Below are 21310 nucleotides of genomic sequence, written 5' to 3' on the forward strand. Positions count from 1 at the left end.
GACAGCAATTTAAATCGTTCATTGTAAACAATGAAAATAGTTGAGTGGTACCGTTTAAAAGTCGTTGAGTGTAAAAAAAATCCAATTGTTGAGCGCAAGCGTCTACTTTCAATAGTGGAGATGCAGCCATTTAAATCGTTGAGTGGCAGCCTATGAACCTACCCGTGGACACGCGGACGCAAGGACGATCCATCATAACCCACACCCTCCCCCTCACACTCACCTACTACTGCCAACATGAACAAACTACTACTACTACTAATACTAATACTAATACTAATACTGATACTGTTACTGCTGACATGGACATCGACTCAAAAAGGAACTCGAAAACACTGTTGGGTTCCCCTTTTATGAGCAACACTTTTATATATACCAATTCCCAAAACCGCTGGGAACACGTCTTTATATGGCAGTTGTAAGCTAGAAACACATTCATTTTTTTTTTTGTCGACCGGAAGACGTCATTGGAATACGTCTACATACGTCGATGTGTGTTGGGACTACGTAAAGAATTGGTTCAAAGCACGTCAAACATAAGTTAGAAATAAGTTTCGCGTAAAAAAGACATTACCGCGACGCGTTTCGACTTATGAGTAGCTTATAAGTAGCCTTTGTGGACGTGTGTAAGCGTCCACATATCGTGTGTAAAACTTATCCCCATCGCATGCGGAACGTGTGTCATACGCCGAGTACGTCGTAAAATTTTGAACATGTTTAAAATTTCTTGACGTACTCTACTTACTACGACGTATGATAGCGTACTTTAGCGTTCTACTCACGTATACCAAACTTACTCATACCGTATTTGACGTGCCCCAACGTTTTAGACACATTTTTCTTAGGTCGGCATACGCTGGCAAGATCGCCAAGGTGGGACCGCGATGTTGTCACTTCCATTTCTACGGCAGTTATGATTCGAATCGTTGTGCGTTAGCCTTTTAATAGGCTACGTCACGACATCGTCGGCGATGCGTGCAACGCGCTATGCCGAAGTTAGACTATCGTTGGGCATCGGTTGTGTAGGCCAACAACAGGTTCAGCATTCGTTGGTATAAGTTATCTATAACACAATGAAACGTTCTGTGTCCATTACTAATATGTTATGCATACGACCAACTCGTTATGAATACGTCCGAATCTTAAAAAAAAAAAACATCAAAAGTTCAACGTCCGCCAGCGTTTTACATACATTTTAATACGTTGCCATCGCTGGCTAAAACGTCAAGGTGTGACCGGGCCTTAAATGGCTGCATCTCCACTATTGAAAGTAGACGCTTGCGCTCAACAATTGGATTTTTTTTACACGCAACGACTTTTAAACGGTACCACTCAGCTATTTTCATTGTTTACAATGAACGATTTAAATTGCTGTCACTCGCCTTTGTTTTTTGACGCTGGCGCTCGGAAATTTTAATCGTTTCTATTGAACGTGCTAAATCGCTCAAACCCCACTATTGAAAGTAGATGCTTGCGCTCAACAATTGGATTTTTTTTACACTCAACGACTTTTAAACGGTACCACTAAACTATTTTCATTGTTTACAATGAACGATTTAAATTGCTGTCACTCGCCTTTGTTTTTTGACGCTGAGGTTTTGAAATTTGAAGCGTTTCTTCTGAACGTGTTAAAACGCTCAAACTCGACTATTTTAAATAGACGCTGCCGATGGACAATTGGAATCATAGCCAAGCTAGACATCGAAGTGTGAACATCCTCGTCATGCCGAAGAAAAGTTTGAAGAATGCTGCAAATAAGTGTCCTGGCCGTGTCCGTGGATGCTGACGCAAGGACGATCCATTATACCGACGTCTTTTAGCCTATGAGTAACTTAAAAGTAACGTCTGTCGATGTGTGGCAACGATCGCGTAACGTGCCAACAACACGTTAATCATAGGTTAGAAATAAGTTTCGGGTACGCTAAACATTACCTCGGCGTGTCTCAACTTATGATTAACTTACAAGTAGCATGTGTTGACATCTGTCAACGATCGCAGACCGTGCATACAACTTGTGGCCAGCGTAGCGGAACGTGTGAGTCATACGCCCGCATACGTCGTGAAATTTCAAGCATGAAAAAATTTGAGGACAACCGAAAAGTACAACGTTTAAAGCCAGCGTACAACGACGTATGGCAGTGTTTTTCAGCGTGCTCTCAATGTTATCAAAACTTACCCATAACGTATTCAACGTGTGCCAGCGTTTTAGAAAAAAAATTCAAAAATCAGCATACGTTGGCTAAAACGTCATGGTGTGACCGGGCCTTAAGGAAGAATGGCTGCAGCTTGTATGTAGTTATTCCGACCAGGTTTTCTTGAAAATTATGGAATCAATTACCCTCTGAATGGTCGTGTTGATGGTTTCTCCGAAATTAGCATAATGGGTTTGAGGGTGATAAAAACAATTGCAAAATGTTGTAAATTAAAACTTGATATTAAAATAAATGTATAAAATCTGAAATGGAAAATGTACTCAAATATGGTCTGATTCTATGTGCTTGAACATGTATCCATTTTTTAAAATTTTAATTAACATAATCTTATCTTTCCTTTGTATTGAAAGATGTCGACCTCTCGAGTAAAGATATGATTGGCACTTCTCTTATACTGAATTAAAGCTTATTTGAAAGGTTGGCCTGCTTATCATTTAAAAGCTATCTTGTTTTCCAAGGAATTTTTAATAAAAGGCACCAACAAATTGGACAGGGAATATAATTTCAGTATTACTGGAATGTGGGTCTGAGGAATTGTCCAGATCTATTCACTGAGCTCTAATTGCTTCAAGCTACAATATTTCCCCAGTCTGTTAGAAGCAGACTGACTTTTAACCAACATACGATAGAAATCTATCCAAATACCCAAAAGGGTTGCAGTTTGACGTCATTCTATCATTCTGTGCCGGGAGAGAATCTACACATCTGGGTTTGAAATATATGTTACAACCATTCAACCAAATCAAGCTGGTGGCTGCACGAAGGCTGAAGATGAGCGCCACCTGGGAATATCAAGACCGAACAAACTGTGGCACCAGCATTTGGAAATATATATATATATATATATATATATATATATATATATATATATATATATATATATATATATATATATATATATATATATATTGTTGCGAATTCGCACCCGCCGGCGTGCGAACGGCCGCTCGACTCGAATGGCGGCCGCCTCGCCCACCGCAACGGACAATTCTGTCGTGACCCTCTCGGAACAATGCTGGGAGCTAGTCACGGGTGGGGGTTTAACCCCACCACGACCGTGCCAATTGCCCACCCACGCAGGATAGGGTTGCTCACCAAATTTGATCTACCGAAGTACCTGCACGGATGGTCGACCGGGCGATCGTACCTCGCCGCAGGCCGACTCCGGACACGAACCGCTTAAGCGGTCCGTTCTGTGCTATCGGGATAACCGAGCGGTGTTATCGTCGACCTGGATGGTTCAGATTAATTACCGGGCATATTAAGCCCACTACGAACCCCTTACGTGAAGCAGGATGGAGATTCAATTAAAGAAAGGACGAAGCGAAACGGGAAAACAGTTCACACAATGCACATTTATTACGCGACACACCGAAAGCACACATATACAGCCATACAGTCAAAATGCACATATAGCAGTTAAAACTAAAGAAACAATGATGCAGAGTTACTACCGAATACGCGTACACACGGCAACACTTATACAGTTCTACTTTACAGACGGCGCCAACACACATTTACTCAAAAGCAAAGGAAAGAAGCCACCCTCATAGACAAGGGGGCAGACAGGCCTAGAGGCCAATATGTGCGCGTGACCTGGAGGAGCGGCCAGGTCCGCGAGACCAGGGCGGTCCTACCCACGTCCTCGTGACGCGTTGGCGGATGAGCCGCAGATGTGGCTGCATGGTTGTGCCCCGACTCCGTGCTCCTTGGCGGGTTTCGTTGGCACGACGTTTGGAATGGGGTGGGAACGGGGCCTCCTTTTTACACTATCTCAGCGCGGGGGAAAGGGGGAATTGTTGATGCCCTGGGGGAGGAGAATGGCTGGCTGGCTTGGGTCCCGTGACGAGCGATCTCACACCGCGACCTCGTCGCCGACCACCATCCTTCTCTCCTTGGACCCGAGCTCCTTTGCCTCTTCCCGCAACTCTCCTCAGCCGACTGCAGAACCCAACTCGATGCCACACCGATGACTTTGCCACCCGACTCCACTCTCTGCCACACCGATGACTCGACTCACTCTGCCCTGCCGACACACACTGCTACTGCCACAATCTGCTACTGCAACACTCTGCCACGATTCGCCTTGCGCTCGCCGTTTTATCGGCCAGCAGGAGAAAACAATATGCAAATATCCGGATCAGGATGACCTCGGGGGCGGAGCCATGCTCGTCAATTGGATGGATGAAAAGTGGGCGTGTACCTCCCCTGATCCTAAAATTTGCATATATCGATTTCACACAGACGCGCCTGGAGGCGGGGCCAAGCCGCTCCATGCTTGCTAATTGGACGGATCAGAAGTGGGCGTGTGGCGTTCCTGATCCGAATTCTCCCTCGGAAAGGCCGCTATTTGCACTCGCGGCTGGGTGCGTATCGCTTGAACGAGCCCAAGACAGCCTGACGCTCAGTGTTCACAGGTGGTGCAGGAATGGCTGTAGAAGGAGAGAGGTGAGGGTGGTGGAGGGTTTATCGGTGGTGGTTTGATGGTTATGGTGCCGTTTGGGAATGACGGTGATGCGATGTTTGCGGGATTGAGTTGTAAAGGTAAAGGTCGTGGCTGTTGGCGTTGTTGTTGTTGTCTGAGGGTTGGAGCATGGTTGTAGTTGGTGACGATGGCTGGCGTGGTGGTTAAGGTGGTTGTTGTGTGATGGCGGTTGAGACGTGGTTGGTTCAACAGGAAGATAGAACAGAAAAACGGCTACCTCAAAGCGTCGCAGCCCAAATGAACTACATAAATCCCTCGAGACAACGGATTTGGGGCTAACTGCACATGTACTTAGAGATATCTCACCTACGGGCCCTTCATGGTGTAATGCGAATTTCCACAGCCGTAACAATATATATATATATACTGTATTCTATATGAAGGACTTAACTTCGTTATGTATTTCAGAGATCTGGAGCAAGTCTGTGTTCAGATCCTCCATATGCGCACATGTATTTGTTTATATTGTTTGTTAAATACATGACTCAAATGTACAGGATGACTTAAAGATTTCCTCTACAGTCGAAAGTACTGATTTAGTTAATTCCTTACCAAGACGCAATCCATTTGACAATGATTATGCTCTCTGTGGTGGAGATAATCCTTGATATAATTTATTTGTACCGGATCTCACATTGTGTGTGTGGGGGGTTGCGGAGGTGGGGGGGGGGGAAGTGTAGGACCTCGATCACCCACACTCCTGGACAGTTTCCCCATCTCCACATTGACTGCATACTTTATATTTAGAATTCCCATTCAGTTATACACAGCTATATAATAATGGACACAAGATGGCGCTGTAGTTTTTGCTAACTTACGTAACTATTTAATGTGCAACTTTTTGCACTGATGAGTTATGAATTCTTTACAAATGATTTTTAAACTAAATATATGCAAAATTCAACAGGATACCAGAGGTGAGTCACAAAAGTAAAAAAAAAAAAATGGACACATTTTGCTTGTTCGGCCCACGGTCTAGTAAATCCAACAATGACTGAAAGATCTGCAAGGCTCTATGGTTGAGATGGGAGTCAGTGTTCATCAATCAACAATATTCCATTCCCTTCACAAAGCTGGCCTTTATGGGCAGGTGGCAAGAAAGAAGCCATTACTGAAAAAGACATCTTAAAGCTCATATGGAGTTTGCAAAAAAGCATCTTAAGGATACTGCATGCATGTGGAGAAAAGTTTTGTGGTCAGACGGGACAAAAATTGAAATATTTGGTCGAAATTTAAAGCTTTACATCCGGCACAAACCCAGCACTGCACATCACCCAGTCAACATCATCCCTACTGTCAAGCATGGTGGTGCCAGCATCATGTTATGGGGCTGCTTTTCATCAGCAGGGACTGGCAAGCTTGTTAGGATAGACGGGACAATGGATGATGCAAAGTACAGGGGAATCCTTGATGAAAACCTGCTTGAGTCAGCCATGAATCTGAAACTGGGAAGGAGATTCACATTTCAGCAGGACAATGATCCGAAGCACAAAGCTAAAACCACACTTGAGTGGCTGAAATAGAAGAAATAAGAAGAAAAGTGAATCCTGACTTGAACCCAATTGAACATTTTGTGTGATACTTGAAGATTGCATGCAGTCCATCGATGATCCCCACCAAACTTGTCAGAACTAGAGCAATTTTCACGTGAAGAATGGGCAAAGATTTCACCATCACACTGTGCAAAGCTGGTAAAGACCTACCCAAAAAACACTCATAGCAGTCATTTTTTTTTCTATACCTTGTCGAGGCTCGTAAGAAAGCTAACACACAACGCACATCAAGGGGGGCATGAGACAGGAGGGGAGGGAGTGGGAAGGACAAAATAGTGGGGAACAGAGACATTTGGAGATCTGTGGAAGGGAGAGGGATGGGACGGGGAACATGGGGAATAGAAGATGGACATTACAGGGACTTTCAGGAAGGAAAGCAGGGAATTTGAAGGAGGTAGGCTTGGGTGGATTATCGGGGGTAGAAAAGATCGAGGATTTGGATGGGGGGTGATAAGAGGTGGTGGTGAACAGCTGTTTTGAAGGCCTGGAGGGAAGAATGGGAATGAATAGAGTGAGGGAGTTTATTCCAAAGGCGGGGAAAAAGAGGAATGAAAGAGTGAAGGTGAGCAGTGATTAATGATTTTGGTATTTTTACCAGAAGGGGGTTGTTGGCGGACCTTGAGCGCCCTGCGGAAATGTGGTGGGGACAAATCGCAGAGAGAGCAGGGGGGGCGAGGCTGGAGAGGAGACGGTAGAAGACAGAAAGACCACCGACCAACCTGTGGTGATTGAGTGAGAGACCGAAAGACTCAGCCTCATTGCGGGAGATGCCAATGATCCTAAATGCCCTGGTTTCTACAGCGTGAAGCCGAGAAAGGTGGGAGGCAGGAGCACCAGCCCAGAGGGGATAGCAGTACTCCATCAGGCTGCGGACAAAAGCTTTGTAAGTGGTCAGGAGCTCAGGTGGGCCGAGGAAGGACCTTGCACGACGGAGGATTCCCAGTCGGCGACTGGCTTTGGAGGCGAGGTTTGAAATGTGACTTTCCCAGGAGCTGTAAAAGGTGCTTCCACTGACCGAAGGGGCTGAATACTTTTACAATAAAGTGAATTATGATTTGTACATGTATCTTGCAGGTTTTCCTGACATGTAACCTCCTTCAAGTATAACAGTGTTTAGGTTGATCTCTTCAGTTATAAATATAAAAGTTCATTTGGGAAAATTGTTTCTACATAATTAGTAATTCATCTAAATGTGGCATTATTGGATGGAGGTGAATACTTTCGCAGACCACTTCATCTATGAGAATTGCTGGATTTTGCTATGATTTCATCACTGTAATCTGGAACTGTCTTGTATGGCTAAAGTATAATGCACAGAATTCATTACTTTCGCATTCTGCGAAAGGTTATGTTTTGGTCACTGTGTATTTATTTATTTGTGAATATGTGTGTTTGTTTGTTATTCGCATAACTCAGAAAGTATTAAACTGAATTGCATGAAATTTGGTGGAATGATTCGTGAGTATCCAAGGACGATTTGATTAGATTTTGGGAGCGATCGGGTCAAAGGTCAAGGTGAAGGTCATGAAAAGGTCAAAAACACTCTTTTGAGCATAACTTCCTTCATAATACAGCTATCGACATGCAACCACCGCCATGTTGTTCCATGATGAGATACCTTTCGGGTATCTAGTGTCGGATTTGACGTAACGTCATCGGAAGTGCATCTAAATGACGTCACAAGATGACGTAAATTTTCAATTTTCGATCTCATCAGTTTTGATCATACCGTTTTGTAGGACTTACCTTAAGGACGTCACACTCCAAATTTGACTTCGATCGGACTGACCGTTATGACGTCATTGATGTTTGAACATGACGTTTTTCAATTGTGGCTAAAATGTCCTGATATTTTACATTCAAATATCTATATAATTTATAAAGCAAAGTCTCCCAAATCCAGGCATTAGGATCAGTACCAAAATATCTGTTTATTGATGCACAGGTTTTGCCAATTAACTCTGTAGTCAAGGTCAAGGTCAAAATATACTTGCAGGCATAGCTTCAGATCTAATAGAGCTATTGACATGAAACCAACGTTAAAACGTTCAGTGAACTACGAGCTTTCAGAATGGTAGTCCCCGATTGGACGTGACGTCCCCGGAAGTGCGTCAAAAGATGACGTCATTTTTCAACTTTTTAATTTTTCAGTGTTTATCATTATATTTTGTTGGACTGCCTTCAAGGAGGTTACACACCAAATTTGACGTCAATCGGACTGACGGTTGTGACGTCATGGACGTTTTAAAATGACGTTTTTCAATGTGCCCGGAAAAAAGTTGTGGCGGCGAAGGTATGCGCTCTACCGAGTGCCCATTCTAGTTTTGTATTAAATATTAAAATATCCTGCCTATAAGATCTACCCTCTGCCTTGTGTAACAAGTTTGCTTATTAAATGTCTTGATTACATCATACAGCTTTTCACAATCTTATCATTAGCATTTCATGGTTAATATAATACTTCTCATTGAACCAGTAAGTGAGAGATAATCAGTTTCTGACTGTATATCATGTTGCAAAGTTATGTCTGGCTTTTTGGTGTCACCCCGAAAAGCATACAAGACTATTGCAACATGTGTGTGTTTGTGCGTGTGCGTGCGTCTGTATATTTTCGCTTTAAAAATGTTTTTCTCTGCAACCGCCTATCTGATTGATGCAAAATTTTAAACATAGGAGGGACTCCCCATGGAGAATATTTTATTTATAACTCTGAAATCACAGATCACATGGTATGGCAGCCTTATTGGGTTAAAGGAAAAAATTTGGAAATCTTTTTCTCCAAAACCGCTCAACGAAAAAAAGTAAACTTGGCATATGTCATCAACTCCCCATGGGGTGTATAGGGTGATAACAATGACGTCATCGGTGAAGTGGTTTTCCAGTCATAATTGGTTGAATCGAAATCCTTATGTGAAAAATCTGAAACTTCATAAATCTGATCTAGGACCCAATGCGAGTGAAGAATTAAATTTATGATGTCATTGGACATGTGGTCTGGTGGCCATATTGAATTGAAAAAAAATGCATTAAAAAAATATCCTTTCCGGAACCGCTAACAAATCGATGCGGATCTTAATACATGTGATCGACTCGCCATGGGGAATATAGTTTGAATTTTTTTTCATATTCATCTTCATTGATGCAATTTAGTCTTCATGTGCATAAAAGTGTTTGTTAAATATTCCAATAATTATCAACAAAGCTATGGTTAATGGAAATGTTTGTGACATAATAGGGTGCATGGATGATACGGGTAAATGGACCATAATAGCAGTTGGCGTTAATAGTAATATAATACTATTAAAGTTAACGATTGTATTTTTGTTCAGAATGAGCGTGCGAGGTGAGACTATGTGCTCTCTCAGTGCTGTTCTACTCTATACTGGATTGCATTTCATATGATGAGAAATTCAAAATGTATTCTTGAGGACCTGTTATATTTTACTGTCACAAGCAATGAACCAGTCACCCTGCTGATGGTAGTTGAACAACGTAACTTAATTATATATGTTACAGTACAGTATTAATACAGTTGATTGACAGTCAAGATTTGTGTTTTTTATTCCAGAAACATTTTGTTAACTGCGAACAACACAGTGTTAATTTTAGTAATATGTAAACATATTTGCCAAAAAACAATATTATGAATTCGTTTTATGTTGTCAGGGATTCGTTTTTTTTTTTTTTTTCAAGTTGAAAAATGCAACTCGAATTGAGTCATGGATAATACACCACCATAAAGGCCAAGCATAGTTCTCAACATAATGCCATAATGAGATCCCAAACATAACACCGTCTTACTACACCGCCATCTTTCTAAATCTTTCATCCCGACGCCTTGCGTCTGGCATTCAGCCCATCACCTACAGATGTCAGATAGTTCGATAGTCAGATATTTTGGTTATGGTGTTCAACTGGCATCACAAAGCAACAGGATAAGTTCGTTTCTGGATGCCAGGATGATGTGCACGTCCGTAAAGGCCTAGCAGAGTACTAGAGTAACGCCGTAATGACGTTCCAGTGAAAAGAGTGTGACTGATGAAGGGGCAGATGGACAGAGAAATCTAGTGACCTTAATATGTAGATTACGCATCTCTTTATAAACTATGCCATTGTCCAAACTGTTAACAATGGAAAGCTATGTCCCATTTTGCTTTTGTCTATATAGTATCACAACTTGCATGTCAGATCACATGCCCTTATTAATAATGAAATTTTAGTCTGAAAGTCGATAAACATTTTAAATTCAGTTGTTATATTTTTAACACAGGGCTGGCAGGATGGCCTAGAAGTATGTACACTCAACTTTTAGCTGTCTAGCCTGATTTGGAATCTTGCCCTATAAACTGTCATCCTGGTGTTTCATGTGCAGGGTGAGGCATCAATGTGTGTGCCATCAATTGACAAGATGCTAAACTGGAGTACCGTATTTTCGGGTGCATAAACTGTGGCCATGTATTAACCGCACCCCTGATTTCACCCTCAAAAAAAAAAACTTTTTTTTTTAAAGAGAAACTCATGAACACCGTCCAGATGTGTCCGGAGACAAACACCGCCCAGAGACAAACTCCCGTCCGGACACGTCCGGAGGCAAACATCGTCCAGATATAACCACCATCCGGATATGTCCAGCGATAGAGACAGACAGATGGAGAGAAAGGGGGGGGGAGGGGAGAGAAAGAGGTGGGGTAAGGGGAGTTAGCAGAGAGAACATGTTACGCCTTATGAACAATGCGCGCGCGCGCGCGCGCGCGCACACACACACACACACACACACACACACACACACACACACACACACACACACACACACACACACACACACACACACACACACACACACACACACATTAGTGCTTGGCTGGTTATCGGCAAAATTTCGAGAATCGGCAGGTTGGATTTGTTGTGATTACTGACTACAGTACATCCTGGATACAACCCAAAAACCTTGAGATGCTTTCACTGAAAAACAACGTTGCATTTAAATCGACGTTTCAGGGATATACCATGAACATTAATCTTGATAAACAGTTACATGTGATGGGGGGGAAAAAATTGTCTTGCTAATTTAGAAAACACATTAATACGGCAAACAGTTCCGAAATCGGGTGTTATTTCACAACAACTCACTCGGGGTGACGGAGCACGAACCACTCACTCAGGGTGACAGAGCACGAACCACTCACTCAGGGTGACAGAGCACGAACCACTCACTCAGGGTGACAGAGCACGAACCACTCGCTCAGGGTGACAGAACATGAACCACTCGCTCAGGGTGACGGAGCATGAACCACTCGCTCAGGGTGACAGAACATGAACCACTCACTCAGGGTGATGGAGCATGAACCACTCACTCAGGGTGACAGAGCACGAACCACTCACTAAGGGTGACAGAGCACGAACCACTCACTAAGGGTGACAGAACATGAACCACTCACTCAGGGTGACGGAGCATGAACCACTCGCTCAGGGTGACGGAGCACGAACCACTCGCTCAGGGTGATGGAGCATGCACCACTCGCTCAGGGTGACAGAGCACGAACCACTCGCTCAAGGTGACAGAGCACGAACCACTCGCTCCTGGTGATAGAGCAGGAACCACTTGCTCAGGGTAATGGAACATGAACCACTCGTTCAGGGTGATGTGGCACAGCAAAAGTGTCTGCAATTAGTGAATGATTTGCTCAGAATGACATTGCATAGTACCGCAATTGACAATGGGCTCTTGGCAAGCGGCTTAAGCACTCAAGCAAGCACTCCAATTGAATGGTTGATAAGGAACGGCTGGCCAGGCTGTGGCTACATACCATATAGTATCCCTTTAACTTTGAAGTCGGTCTTCACCGCACATGCAGCAGTTAATGAAATAAAATGAATTTGTTCAAATAATGACTTTATCCACAAAAGAGTTGCTGCTTGATGCAGAACAACCCTGGAGACATCGGAAAGTTCAATAGTTGCCTGCTCATAGATATCCGCTATGTTGCCTGCTCGTCTGTGTACGCATCACGTGGTACAAAAACATCCGTTTTTCACCAGATATGCTTTGATCCCCTATAGATCACCTTTCAAAACCTCTGAAAATTTAGACACAGATGTGGCAGATGCGATTGATATGCAGTCCCTTTGGGGGACAGGGTGTGCTGTCGAGCCGTGAATGTATTTAATCATATAACTAGTTAATTATGAAGCTGGTTAATTATGGCATGTGCCTAAACTTTTTGTTTACTAAATATAATTCTCCAAACAGTAGAAAAAGATAAGTTTAATGCTTTGGAAATTTCACATTTTCTTTATATGCATGGAGAAGAAGGGAACATAGCCTTGCTTGCTTAAAGTAAATAAGTATATCGGCTGAGTTATAAGAGTCGTTATTTCTTTAAATTATCAGATTTCACTCCAGATTTTGACACTTATTTGGTCCGGATGATATCCGATCCAAAAACCGAAGTAACATTTTGATGATATGCTTTAATTCGTCCGTGAGAGTAGATCGTGGAAAATCGTATCATATAATGCATGAAATCGCTCCAAGCTCCTAATTTTAAAACTGTAGGACTTACAAAAGCGATGTACACAACGATTCAAAGCTCTGATGAACAGGCATTTGATAATATGAGTGAGGAAAGTGAAAAAAAATACTTTATCTTGAAGAAATTGTTCCGTCCTGTTCCAAGTCAAGGCATGGTTGAGCAGGCCCAAAAACATGGCAACTTCAGACCCCAACAAAGTTACCCAGGATGTGCCTGATAAAGGATATAATTAAATAAGGCCATGAATTATAATATTCAAAAGGGGTGTTAAATTAACCCAAACACCCAATTTTCACTCATGCACCTCCTTGGAGTTTTCTTAGTATGCATGCAATGTTTCAGGCTGCTAGGTTTCATGGTTTTGGAGTTATGGAGGAGGCACACACACACACACACACACACACACACACACACACACACACACACACACACACACACACACACACACACACACACACTGACATTTATTTTAGTCCAGATATTCCAATACACTAGTGAAGAACCCATCATGACGGATATGTTATCCCCGAGAATTACGGACAGGATCACTTGTAATACTGACCCCCACTGATATGTATAGAGAAAATTTGGGTGCTCCCACCACCCTAAACACCTGGGACTATGAATTTACTTCACCACTTTATACCTTTCTGTGCACCCCCCCCAATCCCCTGAAAAGTACAACCAGTAGTTTCACACATCTCCATTTCATTCCCTACATTTACTCTAATTTTATATTCAGTCCTTTCTGATTTCAATCCCTACTTCCCATTTCTTTTCTCACTTCATATTTTGGAAATCTCATAACTTAGACCTCTCTCCTTCCTTTTCCTTCATCATTTTTATTATCTCAATTTACTCCAACCACATTTGCTTTGCTGAAATCATATGAAGTTGGAAGCAAGTCAGTGTTAGGATAATCTTATGAACGTGATTTAATCTGGCCAGCAGAAGGCAGTTTTGCCATCTTGCCAAAAATCGTTGATACGGGATTTGTTTCATGTCGGGATGGCAGAAATAAAACAAATGAGATGATGCTGCATACAATAGCTGTGATATGTGATTAAAAAAAATCCTTTTCCTCAAGGTATCCATCATACTCAATACTCACTGGGGCTCACCAAAAGACCCTCATCATGCCGCAGATGTCGATGCCGCAGAACGCTACATGCAATTCTCACTCGGCTGGTTTGCTCATCCCATTTACATCGATGGAGATTATCCACAGGTCATGAAGGAGTTCATCAAAAGGCGATCATTTGGCTCAAATCGTTTGCCAATATTCACAAAAGCAGAGATGCAATCAATCAAAGGTATGTATGTCACAATGACAGATTGTCAATGGAAATTGATGGCACAACAGATAAAATGACAGACGTTTGAACTTTGTGTGTTAATTATAATTATTTGAGGAACTGCCAGATTGATCTGCTGCCTTTTGGAGAGGCACAAAGTTCGCAGCCCATCATTATTTTAATAACATTTGGGCAATAATGACCTCTTTATTGGTGCCTTTCATAAACTGAAGGCATTATTGCTTGCCAGCAGTCTTGTAACATGTGATCAATGTCACAAATCAGGCGTGTGGCATGACCCCAGTGATCCAACTGACTATTTTGAGCAAGGTAGACCACACCCCAATGGCCCTACTAAACAACACATTACAATGCAATCACAATAACAGTGGATTAAATTAGCCCTTGGAGTTGCAAAGCATCGGGAGCACATTTGTCATACTTTATTTCAACAGACACTATTTAAACAGTCTGTCATGCTTTATTTAATCAGACACCCCTAATATAACTTTGCACCTACTACAGTCCCAGTGATTAGTGGTACCTTTTTTTTCTATTTTTTTACATTGTCGAGGCTCGTATGAGAGCTAACACAACACACAGCAAGGAGGGCATGAGACGAGAGGGAAGGACAAAAGAGTGGAGAACAGAGACATTAGGAGATCTGTGGAAGGGAGAGGGATGGAGCGGGGAACACGGGGTATACAAGATGGACATTACACGGACTTTCAGGAAGGAAAGCAGGGAATTTGAAGAAGTTAGGTTTGGGGTGGATTAACGGGGGTAGAAAAGATCGAGGATTTGGATGGGGGAAGATAAGAGGTGGTGGTGAACTGCTGTTTTGAAGGCCTGGAGGGAAGAATGGGATTTAAGAGAGTGTGGGAGTTTATTCCAAAGATGGGAAAAAAGAGGAATGAAATGGAAGGTGAGCAGTGATTCGTGAGTTTGGTAGTTTTACTCGAAGGGGGTTGTTAGCGGACCTTGAGCACCCAGCGGAAATATGGTGGGAACATATCGCAGACAGAGCAGAGGGGCAAGACCGGAGAGGAGACAGAAGAAGACAGAAAGACCACCGACCTGCTTGCAGTGAGAGAGTGAGACGCCCAAAGACTTGGCCTCATCGTGGGAGATACCAATGATTTTATCACCCATATGCCTGTTAATCTTAAACCCATGGAACTTGCATTTCAATTCCTATTACTTACACTGGTTATTCATCAACCCAACAAAGCACATATGATGATCTTTCAATGCATAAAATCACAAATTTAAGAAACAAGAAAGTTGCATGTGCCCGCACGGAATTCCGAACGGGGTAGGAGGTGGCAAAAATGCAAATGGCATCTTCTGTCATCGAGCCGGCAAGCTGGGAGCAATGATTTGCATTTATTGCCACATCTGATGCAATTTAAATGCCCTAATGGTGGCGAGGTGTTCCATTTGAAACTCTTTGTTTGATATATGTAGCTTTTTGATGCCTTGGGTCCATGATAAAAAATAGTGTTTGTTTCAAAGCCAGTAACCAATTGCAAATGAATAGTAAAGTAACTGTACCGGTTTCTATAAGCAAAACACTTGGACAACTCAAAAATGGGACTAAATGCAAGAGCTCTCTTCTTTGCCTAGCTCTTGACCACAATAAGCAGGTTGTATATACATAGCTCACATAAAGATTGTCCCAAGGTTGCTCACTCATTCCCCTGATTTCAGGTGTCTGCAATGAGTCTCCTCCATTTGGCCTGCTCTCGCTTATTGTCCCTAGTTTCTCTGCTCTCTGTGCTTCTATTGGCCTCTCTTATCCTCTTGTCCTCTCTTGATAATACAAAAATGAGTAACAAGAAAAAATAATGGAAAATAATAATTGTGTGTTTAAGAGATTGTGCATGTACATGGTTGAACACATTTGGTGATGATGGGCCACACTTTTGAAAGACAGACATGAGGACACGGGGACATTATTCCACAATTGGTAAATGAAGGAGAGAGATTAATGCAGGTTGGCAAACAACACTTTGGCAGGGTGAATAGGTGAGGCAAGGGTTGCTTGAGGTATTTGCACGATATGGGGAGGCTTGGGGAGGTGCAGAATAATTAAGTTCTTCTCTGTTAGAGTCTGAGACCATTTATTAACAACAAACAACAACAAACATGTGCATGGAGGAAGAAGGAAAACAAGACACAAGCAATATCAAACACAATCCTCTTTCTGCCCAAAATGCACACAGGAAAGATATATAAATATATCTATGTATACTATTTTGTACTATTTTGATAGGAAAGACAGGGAAGGGTGAGACATTTGGTAAGGGTTATGGGAGGGCTGACAGGCATAAGGCAAGAGAACTAAGAACTGCAACACATGACCACTTCGGGAGGAAGGGGAGGATAGATACACTCATTGCAACAGTTTGCAGATTCAACACCAGCCTTGAGGAGAGGGTGATAACAGAGTTAGGACAGAAAGCAGAGACAGGGTGTTGGGAAACATGAGCCCAATACTTTGAACATGAATTCTCAAAGCACCCAGCCTGTTTTCATGCAGCTAGCAAGGCCTTTGTCATCAAAAGTCAATAGAGTTATTTAATTTTCCTTCGACAGCAAGGCGTCTGTTGCAGTAGCCTTCCGAAGTTACTTAATTTCCTCTGGACAATGAGGCAGCAGCAAGGGGTTCTTCTGTTCAGCAGCTGGGTAGTTCCATTTAAACATTGGAGATGCTCGTCTTGGTTATATGTATTTCAGTGAGATAAAAGCACATAATATTTAGTAAGATACAATTCTACTTTACTTGTATATTCATCTATGTCACTATGGAGGTTAGAAGACTGTCAGGGAGGGAGAGAATTGACTGACAGTCATTTGACTCCAGTACAAAAGAAAGACCTTATTTTATACTGTGTTAAATTTTTTGAAGTACCAGCAACAAGTGCATATAATTGAGAATACATGACTATAAAAAAAATTCTTCCACAATCCCCCCTTTTGTCCTATCAGGAAAATTTGAATAATTATTTTACACTTGATCACCATACCCCATTCCTAAAGGAGAAAAGAGATCCATTACACAAGGTCACCTACGTTAATGCCAGCGAGCACTCATCGGAGAAGGATGCTGGACAATGGCCATCTTGATATGACAGTCAGCAGCTGTCATGAGTTGTAAAGGCATGCTACCCAAGGCCAGAAGATAAGCGGGTCAAGGAGTAGATAGAGCAGCACCCAATGGGAAACACAGTCGAGGCGCTTCTTGAGCAGTGGAGAAAGTAGGCCCTGGCAGGTATGAGCTTGGGCCCGACACTGGGTTGCAGATGACTTTGAAGGAGACAAAGAGGACTCGAGATATGACCCAGAGATCCAGCCCCAGCAGAATTTGGGGCCCCGAAGCAACAGTTGTGCAATCAAGTTTGTTCCGCCAAAGCGAGCTATGCACAGTGGAAGCAGCCATGATGGCCCCATGAGCCCCCTGCACCATTGGGCACACATTGCAGATGACTCACTGTATGTCCCTGCAGGGCCTTCGTTGTGTGTTTTGCTTTTGCAGCAAGTTCAAAATGTATCTGCAGAGCAAGGGTTTTGTGAGTGTGGTCAGGGTTGCTCCGACAGGCAGGCACCATGCAATGGCGATGTTAAGTCTTTGCCTTGCCGGGGTTTGACATGCCAAACCTTCTTTTCAGTGGGTTTTTGTTTGTTATTATTTATTTATTTTAACATGCTCATCTTATCTCCTCAGGAAAGGGGTTGTGCCATGATCACGTGATGAATGCCCAATCTCCCAAATCTGGGGTTCTTCCCATTGTCCAATCTTTCAGTGGAAGTTCTTCCAAAGTAAAGCTCTGTGAGACAAAATAGTATATTGCATAGTTCAACTACTCTCAACACTCCGAAACAAACAAAATCAAGATTAAACACCGATTATAATTCAATTCATCTCGAAAACATAGTGGGCCAATGTATTTCAAAAAGACTGACAACGGTCCTTATAGAAGCATCTAACCTGCATTACATGATATCAAAATTTTCCCTTATTTGTTTATTTTCACACCTAAATGACATACTAAAATCTAAAGAAATCTCAGGTGTATGTATACTCAAAAACAATCATCTCATTTGCTATTTGCATGAAGAAAAGGTTGCAGTATTTATCAGGTTTCCAATTTGCACAATTCGAGAAAGGTCTTCAGTTTGTACCATTAAAGAGGGGGTAGTTTTTTCCTCTCAAAGCAAAGCAATCAGTGAAGGTGCCTTTACTGAGGGCAATGTTGTAGTCGCACTATTGAAAAGTACTATGATAACAAATAATATCAGTCCAACAAAAATCCACAATTTTGTCCACCATCCTCCAAAGATCCCTTTTAGTCAAGAAAAATATTCCATCATCTGCATAATAATTATGAAAGTTAGCTTCCTCTTCTTCTTAAAATTTTCCCATTTTTTTATTTCTTCTCAAACTTGCAATGTGTTCTGATTTGTCTGGGATATAAGTACAACATTCAAACTCAATAAGAGCACAGGCTCCCCCCTGCTGAGCAAGTACTAAATCCAAAGCGATTCCTTTTTTTGCACAGTTACCATTTGCATTGCAATCATTTTAACATTCATATCTGCTAAACTATTCACAGTTTCATTCACAAGCAGTTCCAAAGCAGCTGCCGTTTTTATTTATTTATTTATTTTTTCCAGCTACCTTAGCACTTCCGTACTGAGGAAAGATGGCCGTAAAAGCCAAGTCAGTGTGAGAAATACCCCGCTTACTTCGTTGAACAACTTGAAATGGGGAATGGATAAGTAAACATACAATAAGTACCACATGACCAAAAAAAAAATCACGCGCCTGTCCAATTATTCAGAAAACAAATATAATAGGTAATGTTTAATGTCGCTTGTGATCTCATTGCACAATTTTCAATAATATAATTCTTACACTTACATTAATTTACATTAATTTCTCTAATGCCTTCTGCACTAGGTATAAATCTGCTTTACCTTTTTGTTTGTCTTACCACAAAATATGGAGGCATTTTACTTGAATTAAAGTTCGGCCAGTACTAATTACTAAAGTTCTGCTGTTGGGGTGCAATTCCTAATTCCATGAATTGATTTCATAATTGCTGTTTGGTCCAGTCATTCTTTCTATTTCTGCATTTATGGTGATGTAAATACCATGCTGATTGCATAAACCTCATTTACTGATTTCCCCATGACAGTTAACTTATAATTTCTAATATTATAACATTGACCAATCTCTCAATCAATTTCGTAATGTAGACCCTCCTTCAATATAATTTAAATCCCTCAACTTAATACATTATTTCAATTCAATTCTTAGTAACTTTTGTCTACCCTTAATTAATAGATCATCCCATGTCATGAGGTCCATAACTACAGTGATTGATAATATTGTTACGGTTGTGGAAATTCACAGAACACCATTCAGGTTCCCCGAAGATCAGTTATGTCGATAAGTGTGTGTCCAGATTAGATTTCCCCACCGATGTCTAATGGGAATTATTCGTGTACCGGGGCTGTGCATCTTTGAGTTAGCCGTTGTTCTTTTTCTATCTTTATTTTAAAACAAACAACATCTCCTCACCATCATCTCCACAAACAACATCATCTCCACAAACAACATCATCTCCACAAACAACAACATTTCAACAAACAAACAACATCTCACCAGCATCTCCATGGCGCCGCCATCTTTTCATCAGCAACAGCATCCCCAACAAGCAACATCTCCGCGGACGAACACGATGACTTCCTCGGCGGCGGCAGGGTGTTTTCAAACACGGCCGCGTTGTGAGAGTGATCTCAAACACGTCCGCGCATGACTTGCATAACGGATCAAAACGATGAAAGGGGCGGAGCCAGCCAGGGTTGAAGGGTCGAAGGTGAAAGACCAAGTGCCCCCCCCCCAAACCTAATAAAAGGCCGGGCTGAAACGCCAGAGTTGGTGAGAGAGTGGGGCTGGGCCGTTACAGTCCAGAGAGTCGAGCCTGCAGTGGAGTTTGGAGTCCGGTGGAGTGTGGAGTCCAGTTCAGAGGAGTCGGTGTGGAGAGCACCAGAGTTGGTCGAGTTGCAGCCGCAGAGAAGTCGGCAGTCAGCTACATAATGGTCCGAGTGACGCTGAGGAGTGAACGGATTCTTAAAGAGCATCAACTCAAAAAGAGCAAAGCCCGTTCGCTCCTCTGAAGCGTCGTCGGCCAGGCCCGATCGACCAGGCCGTACTGCTAGTCCCGGGACCAACCAAGCCGCCGTTACCACAGCTGCTGCTTGGACAACCGAGATATACGGAGGGTCGCCGACGAAAAGACCATCGAGTCACCTCAAGGATGACGAAGGTAACCTGCACGGCCTCACGGAGCTCCTTCGGTCATCCCAGCTCTGAGGAATATTAAAGGCTTACGAGCCCAGTTCTCTTCTTTCTTTTATGGGGTTTTTGCATGGAAGTCTGTGGTGCCTTGTCTACCAAGTAGTGAACTGACTAAGTGCATGAGCATGGTAAATAGATAACGGCTGTAGGTTTTCTTGCTCGTGTCTTGTCCCCTACCCCCATTCATTGCCTTGCTTGCATATGTGCATTGGAAATAAATGTTCCCTATTGTTTAAATATTCACCTGCTCATTGCGTCGCTTCCTCCATTGAACTGCCATAATTGCGTTCGGAATAAATAACTGGCTGATTAAGAGCCGATAAAACGTACATCTGGTCCGACGGGGCTTGGCGATATAAAACCGCTCGGCAATCGCAAACGGAACGGGCTGCTTAAAAGCGGCTCGTTTTCGTGCAGGCTCCGTTGAGGTGTAAATCCCCTGCATTTCTGTCTGCGCGAATAATTAGGTACATCGACAATTCGGCGATCAACCCTGTAGCGCATGGACAGAAGAGTTGGCTGATCTATGGTGTGGCTAACAACACCGGTAGCTGGGTTTTGGCGTTGATCCGAAAAGTTGCAACTGGATTGCCACGTTCAGTGGGCGCGTGCGGCCGCAATCAGGATAAAGGCTGGGTTTAAAGTTTACCAGTTAAAGGTACAGTTTACAGCTGGGTTTAATAAAACCACACACACACACACACACACACACACACACACACACACACACACACACACACACACACACACACACACACACACACTTGAGAGATGTGAGGTTTCTATGATAACGGCGCTCGGTCACAGAACGAAGCCTCGCGTTCCTGGAACTCCTTGTGGAGGGAAGACTACTGAAGGAAAAAT

At 42.6% G+C, this 21310-nt stretch overlaps 1 protein-coding gene across 1 annotated transcript in view; it reads left to right on the forward strand.

Annotated features, from left to right (window-relative positions):
- LOC147032931 (uncharacterized) overlaps window positions 1-21310 on the forward strand; it is a 209944-nt gene that overhangs the window by 32516 nt on the left and 156118 nt on the right. Inside the window, exon 4 of the mRNA XM_085850977.1 lies at window positions 13872-14097. Within this exon, the coding sequence (XP_085707103.1) occupies window positions 13872-14097 (226 nt within the window). The remainder of the gene's footprint in view (window positions 1-13871; window positions 14098-21310) is intronic.

Source organism: Eptatretus burgeri, chromosome 2, assembly GCF_056783735.1.
Source record: "Eptatretus burgeri isolate ZD-2024b chromosome 2, Ebu_testis_v1, whole genome shotgun sequence".
Classification (NCBI taxonomy): Eukaryota; Metazoa; Chordata; class Myxini; order Myxiniformes; family Myxinidae; genus Eptatretus; species Eptatretus burgeri.